The sequence below is a fragment of the Prionailurus bengalensis genome, chromosome A2 (assembly GCF_016509475.1).
Source record: "Prionailurus bengalensis isolate Pbe53 chromosome A2, Fcat_Pben_1.1_paternal_pri, whole genome shotgun sequence".
NCBI classification, from domain to species: Eukaryota; Metazoa; Chordata; class Mammalia; order Carnivora; family Felidae; genus Prionailurus; species Prionailurus bengalensis.
Genome location: NC_057348.1, coordinates 111,776,558 through 111,789,107, shown reverse-complemented (window position 1 = coordinate 111,789,107; position 12,550 = coordinate 111,776,558). Strand labels below are relative to the sequence as shown.

Genomic DNA, 12,550 nt, shown 5'->3' with positions numbered 1-12,550 from the left:
AGCAGGGGAGGGGCAGAGAGACAGAGGGAGACACAGAATGTGGAACAGGCTCCAGGCTCTGAGCTGTCAGCACAAGCCCAATGCAGGGTTTGAACTCCAGAACTGTGAGATCATGACCTGAGCCAAAGTCAGATGCTTAACTGACTGAGCCACCCAGGTGCCCCAAGTTGTGTTAGACTTTGTTAAGTTACTTACTGAAGAGACTGATAGTTGAGAGGCCTGTTTTGAAGTATTTCAGTATTTCATTCAGATGTAGTTGCCTTTACTCCAGGCATAGGTTAGCCCTCCTACCTATGAGTGCCCCACCTCAGTTTTCCACTGAAGGCTGAGTGTTCAACAAGGACTCTTTTTTGCTGCTTTTGAACCTTAACCTTCCCAGACATCTCGTAAGCCTCAGATTTTAGTTCTCTCGTCATTCTGTTTCTAGTCTTGTGAAGTTGCACCTCATGATTGTGGGGCTAAGAATTTAAGCACACACTCAAGGGATCCCTGTAGAGATCTCTTTCTCCTGAAAAGACCCTCCTCTCTAATATTGTGTCCTGAAAATGTTGCTACCTCAACCTCCCAAAACTCTGTTCTTTGTCCCAGAAATTCAGTAAGACTACCATGCTCTGTTTAGTATTTCTTTTCTTGTAACACAATCTGTTAAGTGCCTATAGTCAAAAGACCGGGAGAGAAAACCTTGCTTTTATTTCTCCTCACCCAGAGATTACAATGGCGCTCTGTCTGTCACACAGTATCTGAACAGTTTGTTTGAATATATTGTATATAGTAATAGAGTAAATCCAGTCCCATTTACTCCGTAATGGCCAGGAGTAGAAATACCCATACTTTATTAAAGGTAGAAATCACTATAAATACATCATTTGGGGTTATTTTTATACATGTTTAAAAGTCATTAATAGTCAAAGGATATTTCGGATATAAATGAGAAATTGTGATAAATACAGTACTAAGTACCATACTTTCTCTAATTTTCATAAGCACTAACAATATTATTAGGTAATGACTTCTAAGATCTATCACCAGAAAACAAAACAAACAAACAAACAAAAAGATAAATTTAGTTTTAATTATCTTCACTTCTTGATATTTAAATTAAAAAATATTCGAAATATTGTTTTCTTTTTTCCCTTTTTACCAGAATCACATTATCAAATCCTACCTAAGTCTTTAGGTATAATCATTTCTAACCACACTGACAAGAGTATTAAGATATTAAATGTACTTGTAACATTTAAAAACTGCCAAATGGTCGGTAATGATTTTGTGATTTTTCTTTTCTTTAATTTTTATACTAAATTAGTCATTCAGTCACCATACAAATTTAGCTTATAGTAGCTTGAACACTTGAAGTCAGATTTCAGAATTAATGTTTAAAATTTTGACCTTTTCAGTTACTAACCAGTATTGGTGACTGACTTGCTTGTTTCATCAGCTTACTTCATTATACAAAGACAGGTGGTATTTGTTTAACAACTTTTGGATTTTCCTTTGTCCATATTTTAAAATTTCTATGAGTCTTATTTGGGAAGATGGGTGCATGAGTATCTCAGAACTCTTAAATGCTTATTGGCAGAACTTAGGTCCTTAAAGAAATCAGTTATGAAGGATTTTTTTCTGATTAGCTGATAAGTTTAATATGAATTATTTCAGGTTACCTATACACTCATATTCATTGTGTCATTTATAAACCAGCAGGTGGCAAACTTGAGATTTTTTTATACTATGACTCTTGTTAAAGATGTACAAGTATTGAGCCATGTATCACTGGATCTCATGAATAGCTCCTTTGTTGTCCATGATTTAAAAATTAAACCCTCTAACTGTAGAGCCACTGGTATTTGGATAGTGATGCACTTTATTTATTTATGTATGTGTTTAGTTTTAATTTGATTTGCAGTTTCATCCTATAATTCTTTCTCTAAAAACCAGTTTTGAAGCATAAAAGATGCCAATTTGAATCCATTTTTGTTATGATTTCTATGATTAAGAATAAATTTTAGTGGTCCTTTTGTTTACTTTGAGGGAACTTTACATCATTTAAAGGGGCATGTAAAATTACTTTGCTCCCAGAACAGGCAGTATTCTTTTGAAAGTTCTAACAGCATTGATTCTCATGTTTTTAAACATAAAACATAATTTCCTCTATGTATAATTATTGGTTTTATTTTATTCCTCTAAATATTTCTGTATAAGTAAGTGTAATTCATTGGTAGTCACTGATAAGTGAAGACAGATTTAATTTCTTCTGTATACATTTGATTTTTAAAAGTTATGAGTTATGCACCAGTTATCTAGGATCAATCAAGATTGATTATATTCAGGCATATGATTAATCTGTGGGGGCATTTAAGTGAACATATTTCTAGGCATCGCATTCAGAAATAATACAACCATAATATATGATTTACTTATTTCTTTCTCTTTCTGAAGTCTATCTATTGTTAACACTACTTGTATGTCCTCTACAAAATTAATTTCCCTTCCTTAAGTCACACTCCTTCCTGTATGTCTGCATTGACCAATCTATTTGAACAGTTACTCTAGTTTGTTATTCTCTTTCAAATGGGGGAAGAATTAAAAAAAAGAAAAGAAAAGAAAAGGAGTGACTAAAGACAAACCAAAGCTAGGCAACCTAGATACTTCATTATTTCTACATATAAATTGGATCATCTGGATGATTTCTACAATATTCAAATAAAATAAACTGTGCCTCATTAAAACCAAAAAATACTTGAAGGATTCTAACAACTGGCTGTTTGGTGGACTGGGTTTTCAAGACGTGGAAAATGAATTCACTAATTAATCAACATAAATGTTTGAGTTGTTTTCCAAATATCACAATAACTGAGGACTATTAAAGGCCTAATAACTTATAATTCTTCCTTCCTGCTTTTATATTTTTTAAGGTGAGAGGACTCAATTCTTTTTAAATGTAGAATATAAACACATCATAAAGAAAGTAAATTATAATCGTTTGATAATTTAATAGTTTAGTTTAAATGATTAAATAAGCCCCAAATCAAATTTAAGAGAAAACTGAAATTGACACTTAGGCTATACAATATGTATCACTCAGCTTTAGTGATCTCAGCATTAGGGCTTTCAAAAAAGAAACTTCTAATCAGAGAGATGCCTACATTGCATTAGTCTGCATGTATGCAGAGGACAAGATGCCCTGGTTTGGTCTAGTATATCCTCACTCAATCCTCTTTTTTTTTTTTTTTTAATGCTTATTTATTTTTGAGAGACAGAGAGACAGAATGCAAGTGGGAGAGAGGCAAAGAGAGAGGGAGACACAGATTTTGAAGCAGGCTCCAGGCTCTGACCTGTCAGCACAGAGCATGACCTGGAGTTTGGGCCCAGGAACTCTGAGATCATGACCTGAGCCAAAGTCTGATGCTTAACAGACTGAGTCACCCAGAAGCCCCTCTCCTTTCTTTTATTTTCCTCCAATCTATCTCCAACTGTGAAACTCAGTTTTTGAGAAAGATGGCCCACACCCCAAAAACACCTTCTCATCTCCCTGTTTCCTGAGTCTCCCTGATGAGATGCCTTGTGATTTTTCGTGAAGTAAAATCAGAGATATGAAAATGGGAAACAGACACAGTGATTTCCATACTTCTAGAACACCATGTGCATCAGATTATAACACAGAAACACCTAAGCTAGGGTTGGCTCCTGCCCTGATGACTCTGACAACTGTCAGTTGTTCAAAGAGCCAGATTTTTGTTTTTAATAATGCCCTTTCCAACGTAATACTTAAATGTACACATGTCTTGAATTTCAGTGTGAACACAGGGTCCTAGTCATGCTCAAATCTGGCGATGCATCCCAAACGGATAGCAGTGCTACTGGATAAGAGCAAGGGTCTGCTGAAGAATAAGGACCACCAACATCGCCACTAAAGTGTGTTCGGCCCATTGCGTCTCCACACCTCCACTACCAACACGCAAGGGACTTGTGGAAACAAAGGAGAGTTGACGCTCCCTATGAGCAGGCTTGAGTCTAGCTCTTTAGAGTGTGGAATTCCTGGGTGAAAGTCCATAGGGGTCCTAGTGAATTTAGGAGTCTGGCCTTTCTCCATCCCTTCGGCTCTCTCTGCCTTTCTATTTCTTTGCCCACTGTGCCCCCACCCTACCCCGTGTATACGCAAAAGAAAGTTTTACACAGAATGAGCTCCGCGTTGACGTAGGCATCCCTCCCCTTCCATCTGGATACAAACCCAGAAGGGAGCAAGCAGGGGAGATGCGAAGGCAGGGATCGCGAGGATCATTGTGGTTAGGGTCCCCAGGGGGGGCCGATCAGGAGCCAGCCAAGAGTATTGGTTCTAGACCCACAAATAGATCAGGCTTTTCCCTCCTCCATCAACCTCTCAAATCCCAATGAGGTCACTGAAATGAAAGAGAATCAGAGCAAGAGGCAGGGGGAGGAAGAGGACGACGAGGAGGGAGAAGAAACCCAGACGGAAAAAGGCCATCAGACAAGGTCGCTTTTTCTGGCGACACAGCAACTACGAGGAGCGTGGTGCTGAATATATCCGCCCGCTCAGCCTGGGGACCGAGGCACTCGCAGAAGCACTTTGTGTTACCACGAAAACAAAGGAGAGGAGACGAGAGCGAGAGGGAGAGAGAAGCTCTGAACAGTTCCGCTTTGGATCTCTGGGAAGCAAGGCTCATCTCCTTGGCAAGGAAAGAAAGGGAAGCCTGAAGGGTCTGGGAGGCTACGAAGGAAGCAGGTTTCCTGCGGAGACTTGGGACGCGGCAGAACTCTGGACAGCGCCTCTCGAGCAGGGCTCCTTTACTCCTGGCTCCGCCAGGTTTCTGGCTCCTTCCTGAAAGCCCTTCTGCGGGTACACTCTCCTCTCCTGACCCCGACCACCGAACCCGGGAAAATCCGACGATCGCTGTCAGAACGTGCCAGGGGGCGGAGCGACTCTTGCCTCTGGCCCGGTCAGGGAAGAGGGTCTCCGGTTCTGGAAATCTAGTCCTTGTGGAGAATGCTTCGCTGGTGAAGAAAGAAAAGTTTTGGGGTCTGGTAGGGGGCGGAAGGGGTAAGGAGGATAGTGGAAGAAAGAAGGTGGATGGTTGGTTTCCCTCTCTGATCTGGAAGGAATGATGACCGAGGAAGGATGTGCACCAGCGGCCAGATTATTGGGAGCCTCTTGGTGCTCTCTGTGCTGGAGATAGGGCTGGGGGTGTCCAGCGTGGCCGTGGGGGCGGTCAGCTTCAGCCTGGCCCTCCGAGAGCACAAGCCGCAGCTCGGAGACTCGTCCCCGGTATGGAGCGGGGTGTGTGTACGTTGAGCCATTTCACTCTCTCTTTACCTCTTTACGGTGATGGTCAGTGTGCGTGCGTTAGTCACTCCCTCCCTGGGGAAGAAAATCATAAATCTCTGGCTTGCATGTAGGTTCTTGTTGGCAGATTATTCCTCTTTATGTTTGTCCCTTTATTTACTAATTGGCTTTTCCCCCCTCACCTTGCTTAAGACCAAATTAAATGGCTTTGTTTAAAGTGGTGGTGGTGGTTAGGGGGGTTCAGCAGTTTGCCCTGGCTGAATCTGCAAAAGGCTGCCTAATAGTGCTGATTAGGGAGTCACACCTGTCAAGGGCAGACTCACTTAGCCTGTTTCTTTTACAAGGAATATCAAAATGAAAGTGTTACATCATCTCTTGTATCAGGAACAAGCAAGGGTAGATTGATGCATGTATTTCTGGGCAACAGTGTCCGACTAAAGACAACACTGATAAAACAGAAAAGAAATGTGGTATGCGTGTAAAAGGAATATTTTATCCCAGAAAACACTGCTCTTAATTTTTCTTTGCTAGCTTTCTGATACTTCACATCTAAAAACTCTTCTGTAAGTTCTAGGCAATAAGTTAAACAATAAATGGTAGGATATGTAACTACATTCTAATTGGAGAATAACTCGGCTTAAAGAGTACCTAATGGTCAGAGAGAATGTCATAATTTCCTCTAGGTCAGATGTCAGACCCAATGACCTTCTTGTTTACTGTGGGTGGAATCTCCAGGAAAGCTTTAGAGACTCTTTCCTTCCACCAAAGACCAATAAAATAACTCAGCACTATTCCTAGTGTGGCCCTGATTGTGAAAAATCATTTTTTTTTCTTCTCCTTTGAGTATATAGACGCTATATCCTTCTTGGTTTCTAGCTTGATTCCAGTTTTCAAGATAATTTAATAGGATGTTGTTCTGTCACTGATGATCGGTAGGTGTAATTAACAATCATGGCTTGAGTATTTTTGTTTTAAGTCAATGAAGAAGAAAAAGGACTATTTGTTTAAGAAAAATCGTTTCAAAGTAATTCAGATTTGAGAGACCTTCCAGCATTCCTAAAACTAGTACAATTGTGCTGTGGAAAATGAGTTTTTATATTTTAATTTTTCAAAGTGAAGCAAATGTTTTTAAACTGCAAAGTTAAAAGGAAAAGTAAAAATGGTACTCAATTCTACCACTGAATGTTTCCAAAAATCCTTGTTCTGAATTCAGTAAGTTACTATCATCTCCAAATAATTACTTTTTTCTTTATTATGTAAATTTTATCAATATACATTTTAAACTTAAGTATGAAAGGCTAAAAGGCAAATCTTAAATTTGAGAACTTTACATCTTATATATAATAGTGATTATTTTGAGAGTTGTAGTTATCACTATTTAAACAGAATTAGTCAGACTTTAAAACTTCTATCAGACAACTATCAAAATTGAATATAATATCAACATTTAAAACAAATGGGGCAAATTGTGACCTTTTGATGACTTATGAAGGAGAATCCTCAAATACTCTTCAAATCACTTCCCCTCTTAATTTTGAGAAATTGGATGAATAAACATAGGTTGTCTCTAAGTAGAATTAAAGTATCCACTTTATCTTTAAGAATTAAAAGAATGGTTACATTTGCTTGGCATCACATAAGGAAAATAGATTATTTTTTTCTCTTCCCAGACAACGTACCATTATCTAAATGAGCCAACATATGTATTTGTTACCAGAAATGAAAGTTTTGAATCTTCCCAGTAAAAAGCAAATAAAATAATTATTTATTTATAATATACATATAGTCATCATAAAGAATTATTTCCATCTTTAACTGGCTCTTTAGAGTAACCAAAATTCACCTAGGGTGCTCAAACAACAGTTCTAAATTCTATTGCCTGATTCAATAAAATTTTTAAAAAATACATGTGATTGAATGAATGGATTGAAACAGGGATGCCCCAACAAGTCCCTTTTGGGATCACTTTTATAAACTCAAGTTAAAAAAATCAAATTTATGAAGAAATACTCAGTTTTGATCATTATTTATTAAATTATAGACTTCCTAAATTGATTTTTTAAATTGTTTTTCAGAGGTCATTTGTGATATAATCTCAATTATCTCTTATTTCTGTCAGTGATGAATTCATATAACCAGTATTTATAGAGGGCTAACCATGTGCATTTGACTATTTAATACAAAGATTATTAAGATAAGTCAGAATAACTAGTAAAGCAGACAAGATGAGTATATCACTAACTTTATCAGTGGTGAGAAATTAAAGTTTGACCTCAGAGAGATATAGGGGCAGATATAAGGGTGAGAGTATGGGGTGGTCAGTGAAATATCCATGGGATAACAATTACTTTTCTCTTGATCTTGGAAGTTTATTGGGACTTGTGATTTATGTATCACAGTGTTAAGTAATGCATCACAGAGTGGACTCCAAAGTCTGCCTGGGTGCGGATCTGTCATTTATTATCGAGATAACATCCACAGTTCTCATATTCAGTAAAACAGGCCTGTTAAAAGGCATAAATGAAATAATGCTCTTAGTAAATATATAGTGTGTAGTGAGCACTGAATAAATGCAAGCCACTAATACTGGGTGCACAAACTGGCAGAAGGGCATAAGAAAGGAAAGCCTTTCAGACAGCATGGATGAAGGCACAAACTGGGATGGGATGTGTTATGTTCCAGAAAGAATAGGCTCTTCTACTTTTCTGGGGCTTATGTGTGAAACGAAGATAAGGATGGAAAGAGTGGTTGGGGCCAGACCATGATGCGAGGCTGTGTGCCAGTCTAAGGCAATAGACTTATTGCCTCATATTTTTAATAATAATAATAATAATAATACCAATTCATACTTCCCAAAGAGATTCAAGGAGAAGCAGAGAAAAACTAGATTAAAAAATTATTAATCTCTTTGGTATTTTATGAATTAAAAATATGTGTTAGTTATAAACACTAGCTGGGATTTTACAATAATTAACCTGTCACAATAACCACAGTCTATAATCAGAGTGTGCTTTGATTGGTGCCATGAAGTTTTTTTCAATACATTATTGTCATTATTACAAGATGTCTGAATTAAATTTTAGAAATCAATAGAAATAAAACCGTACTGTGAAGGAATTATTTTTTTATATATGGACTCTGACATAAGCTTTTTATCTAGTCAAGTACACTAAGAATTCAGGCAACTATTTTGATCTTTGAACCCAAATATGCAAATTTTGCAAAATGTGATTTAAAAATTAAATAGTAAAATAAAAGTCTTAGAAACCCAGGGGATGGATGCTTATATTTCTAGTCACTGTTTTATAATGAAGCAAAGGGTGATCAGGTTCCTGTCATCGGTTTAAAGATGTGGCCAATAAGCAGGAAAAAAAATTATTTCGCTATACAGAAAGAAAGTTATAAATCCCTTATAGGATTTTTGCTTCTTCCTGTTCATTTGTTATAGCTGATATAGTAACCTTGTTGAAAGAAGACATTACTGCTAGATAACAATGAATGAACTCTTGAGTAAACTGCTTTGGAAAAGAAAGTCATGTGAAATATAATTGACGTGTACAATTTATTGACAGAGTTCAATAGACAGAGCTATGTTTCCAAGTTGCTGTATGATAGTTACATTTCCCCATCAATAATGAATCTGTAATGGAAATGGACTGTATTTAGTACTACACAGATTCATGGTTCCAAGAGAATTTTATTTTGCTGCTCTAGGTTGGCACTTGAAAATGTAGGGATTCAGATGGTTGTGTCCAGAACAACATCTAGTGCTAAGTTGTATTTGAGATATAGCATGCTAAATTCCATCCATCTATATCTAATACTCATTCTATAAATCAAAAGTATTAAAAGAAACTTTACTAAGCCTTGTTTAGCCCACAGTCTTTTAAATATTCAAAAAAAATATTTACCTTAAAATAATTAAAAGTTTGAATGACTTTGCTTATTTTTCTGGACAATACTTGATTTGTATATTATAACTTTCTCCAGATAATAAATCTGATACTTTAGGTGGGTGAAATTTATAGCATAATCAAGGCCACCTGTTATGTGGACTCCTGATTTACCATTGCAACAACTCAGCCAATTGGAAGTTTGTGTTGAAATTAATCCTACATTAGCAATGTAAGGGAGGTGCTATATATAAAATGATATCTGCCTCAAAGTGTTATTTTTAATTTTTAAATCTATCCAATTCATTTAAGGAAAAATAAAACAATAAGGAGAAATAAATCTGAAACATTTGAAGTTACTTCAAATGCACAAAATTTGAAGCTAATGTGTCTCTAATCAGATAATATATCAATTTTCTCCAGCTTCAAAATATATAACATAAGAGATTTGTATATCTGAGCATGAGATGAAAGCTTTGCCCCACCTTCATAAAAATTACAAATATACATTTAAAACCAACTTTGGAATTAATTTTAATTACACAAGTAATTCATACATATTTTCATATCAAAGGGTTAAAAAAAGAATCAAAGCTGATATTCTCTTTCAACTCATCAAAATTAGCCACCATTATAAATTTAGTGTGTAATCTCACAGGCATTGCTTCACATATAAATAGTATTGTTTGAACATGTAGATCAATTTTGATTAAGTTTTGGATGTAGTGAAGCCCATTCATGGACTCTGTAAAGCCCAGGCAAAGAATATCTTCCTTGATGTATACGATTATTGTCAAGTGCCACTTTTATCTACTGGGGTTAGGGCCATTAGATGTTGGCAATTAAAGAAGTTCGATAAGTCAAACTACTAGGAAGTGTAGTTATTATTCAAGGAACCATACTATGTGTCAAATGAAACATAAATAAAATTCTATTTCTGGTATTGATTGATAATGGTATAATAGAAGAAAAATGGTGACTTTTGTCATTATCTGATGAAGTATTTTGCTTTAGTCTATATTTCATCCTCATAAAGTGACATGTGCTTAAATTTTTATCTAGGGCCTGTGACAAATTATGTCTCAGGATTTTGGCCCTGATCTGAGAGTATAAGCATCAGTCACCTTTTTGTGAACAGTTTCCTTGATACAAACATGATTTGAATAAAGTCAAACCCTTTCATTTGGATGATTTTGCCTAAAGTGTTCAAGTTGGTTTTCTTGTATTGACATGGTTATTAACCAGATCATCCAATACATGCTTCAAATGTGGCCAAGAGATTTAACTTTCTATATTAGCCCTCAGATAATATTTAATTTTATTGGTTGGTGGCATAACCCACCCATCCAAACTGAAATGCTTGTCTTTAAAATTCTATAATAACTAGAATAGATTTTGGTGAAAGTGTGTGTACACAACTACTGGAGGGGGAAAAACCCCCAAAATTTTGTTCAAATAATGTTGGGTCATTTACTTATGAAGTAAACAGATTTTCATTTTACTACTATATATATATATAGTATATATAGTATACTACTACACTATATATATATATATATATATATATATATACATATATACTTATTCATTCAAATGACATTCTATAAATAAATAAGCTCAGAGTCTTAAATAATATTTGACTTTACTGTCTTAGTAATTTAGTAAAATTACCAGGTGGTCACTCTGCAGGTAGATGTTTATTTCAACATGCTAAATGGACAATTCCAGAATAAGTGGGTGGCAGTATATATTTTCATTGAGTATATTTCTAGGAGACAGAAGAAATTGTATGAGTACTTTTTTCTATTATATCAAAAACCATGCAACTTTTCTTGTGAATGCAGATCCAAGCTATATATACTATAGTCAAATTGAATGACAGGTTGGATTCATATATCCTACTCACTATAACTGTGGCACTGGATAACTTCTGTTTCTTTATGAAGTCAAGGAGAGAAATGCCGGTACCAGTTTCATGGATTACCGTCAATACCAACATTGGCATAGAATAAGTGCTCAGTGAGCATAAATTGCTTCTTTCTTCAACTGCCCTTATACTATCCTAGGACTGCCTGGGACCTAGATAACACCAGTACTACACTGGGTCTCAACATTTCTTCAACACCGTTGATCAATTTTAGTTTGACTCACCTTTTGTTTTTTTTCGTATATGGTATGTGTCTAGTTACCTTTTGATTTAATTCACAAGGTACATTATCAACTACAAAAATGTACCAAAATATCTGCATTAGACAGGTCATGTAAAATATTCAGCTTAAAACTGAATGGGGAAACAGCAGTAAGGCACTTCTCTCTCTCTCTCTCTCTCTCTCTCTCTCTCTCTCTCTCTCTTTCTCTCTCTCTCTCTGTCTCTCTCTGTTTTTCTTTTGGGGGTAAAGAGAATGGTAAAAATTCTATCATAAAAATATTCAGTGATAAGATAAATTAGACAATTATCTAAGTCAGACAAGTCAAACAGTGAGGATGTAGGAACCATTATTTATGCCATAAATCAAAGTCCTTGAAAACATATAAAACTATATATGTTCTTATCGTTAGTCAAAATAAAAGTACAAATTAATACTTCTAATAAAGACACATAGTATTGGGACACCTGAGTGGCTCAGGTTAAGCATCTGATTTTGGCTCAAGTCATGATCTCATGTTTCATGAGTCCGAGCCCCGCATCGGCCTCTGCACTGTCAGAGCAGACCTTGCTTCAGATTCTCTGTCCCCCCTCTTTCTGCCCCTCCCTGGCTTGCACTCTGCCTCTCTCAAAATAAATAAACTTAAAAAAAGATACATAGTATCTTGGAGGTTTTTATGGTTTTGCTTTTGAAGCAATATTTATTACATGTTGTAGTATTAATAGATGTATCAATGAAATACCTAGATTTCAACAACGATTCTTATTAATTAGGGCTCATGGTTTTTAGCACCAGTATCAAGATTCCTGAGAAGAGATTCTAAGCTCCATTAGTTCATGATTTATTATTAAATATTGGACAAAATTATGTGGTCAAGACAAAAAAAGAAAATATTAGTGGCTAAGAAGACCATTTTGGGAGACAGGGTGCCTTGAGCTATTTGTCTTATAGAAGTAATACAAGATATGATTTATTAATAGTTAACTGTGTTCCAGATGTTTTTATATACATTATTATTTCTAATATTAACAATGTTGTGAAGAATGTAGTATTATATAAAATTTATGTAGGGAAAAGGACCTAGAATCCACTTTTATTTAATCAGCTGAGTTAGTATTTAAAGATGGACAGTCTCATTTTAAAATCTGCACTTTTTCTATTGCATTGTGTGGAACATGGGAAATTGTCATGAAAAAGTCATTCACTGAAGT

The 12,550-nt window shown here is 35.8% G+C and overlaps 1 protein-coding gene across 5 annotated transcripts in view; it reads left to right on the top strand.

Annotated features, from left to right (window-relative positions):
- Positions 1-4,060: 4,060 nt before the first annotated feature.
- The window catches only part of TMEM196 (transmembrane protein 196), a 51,265-nt gene continuing 42,775 nt past the window's right edge, over positions 4,061-12,550 (top strand). Inside the window, exon 1 of one of the 5 annotated variants that reach the window (XM_043589057.1) lies at positions 4,061-5,281. In XM_043589057.1, the coding sequence (XP_043444992.1) occupies positions 5,135-5,281 (147 nt within the window). In that variant the 5' untranslated portion in view covers positions 4,061-5,134. Of the gene's footprint in view, positions 5,300-12,550 lie in introns of all 5 variants that reach the window. The other 4 variants (XM_043589056.1, XM_043589055.1, XM_043589054.1 and 1 more) reach the window with 4 other exon arrangements.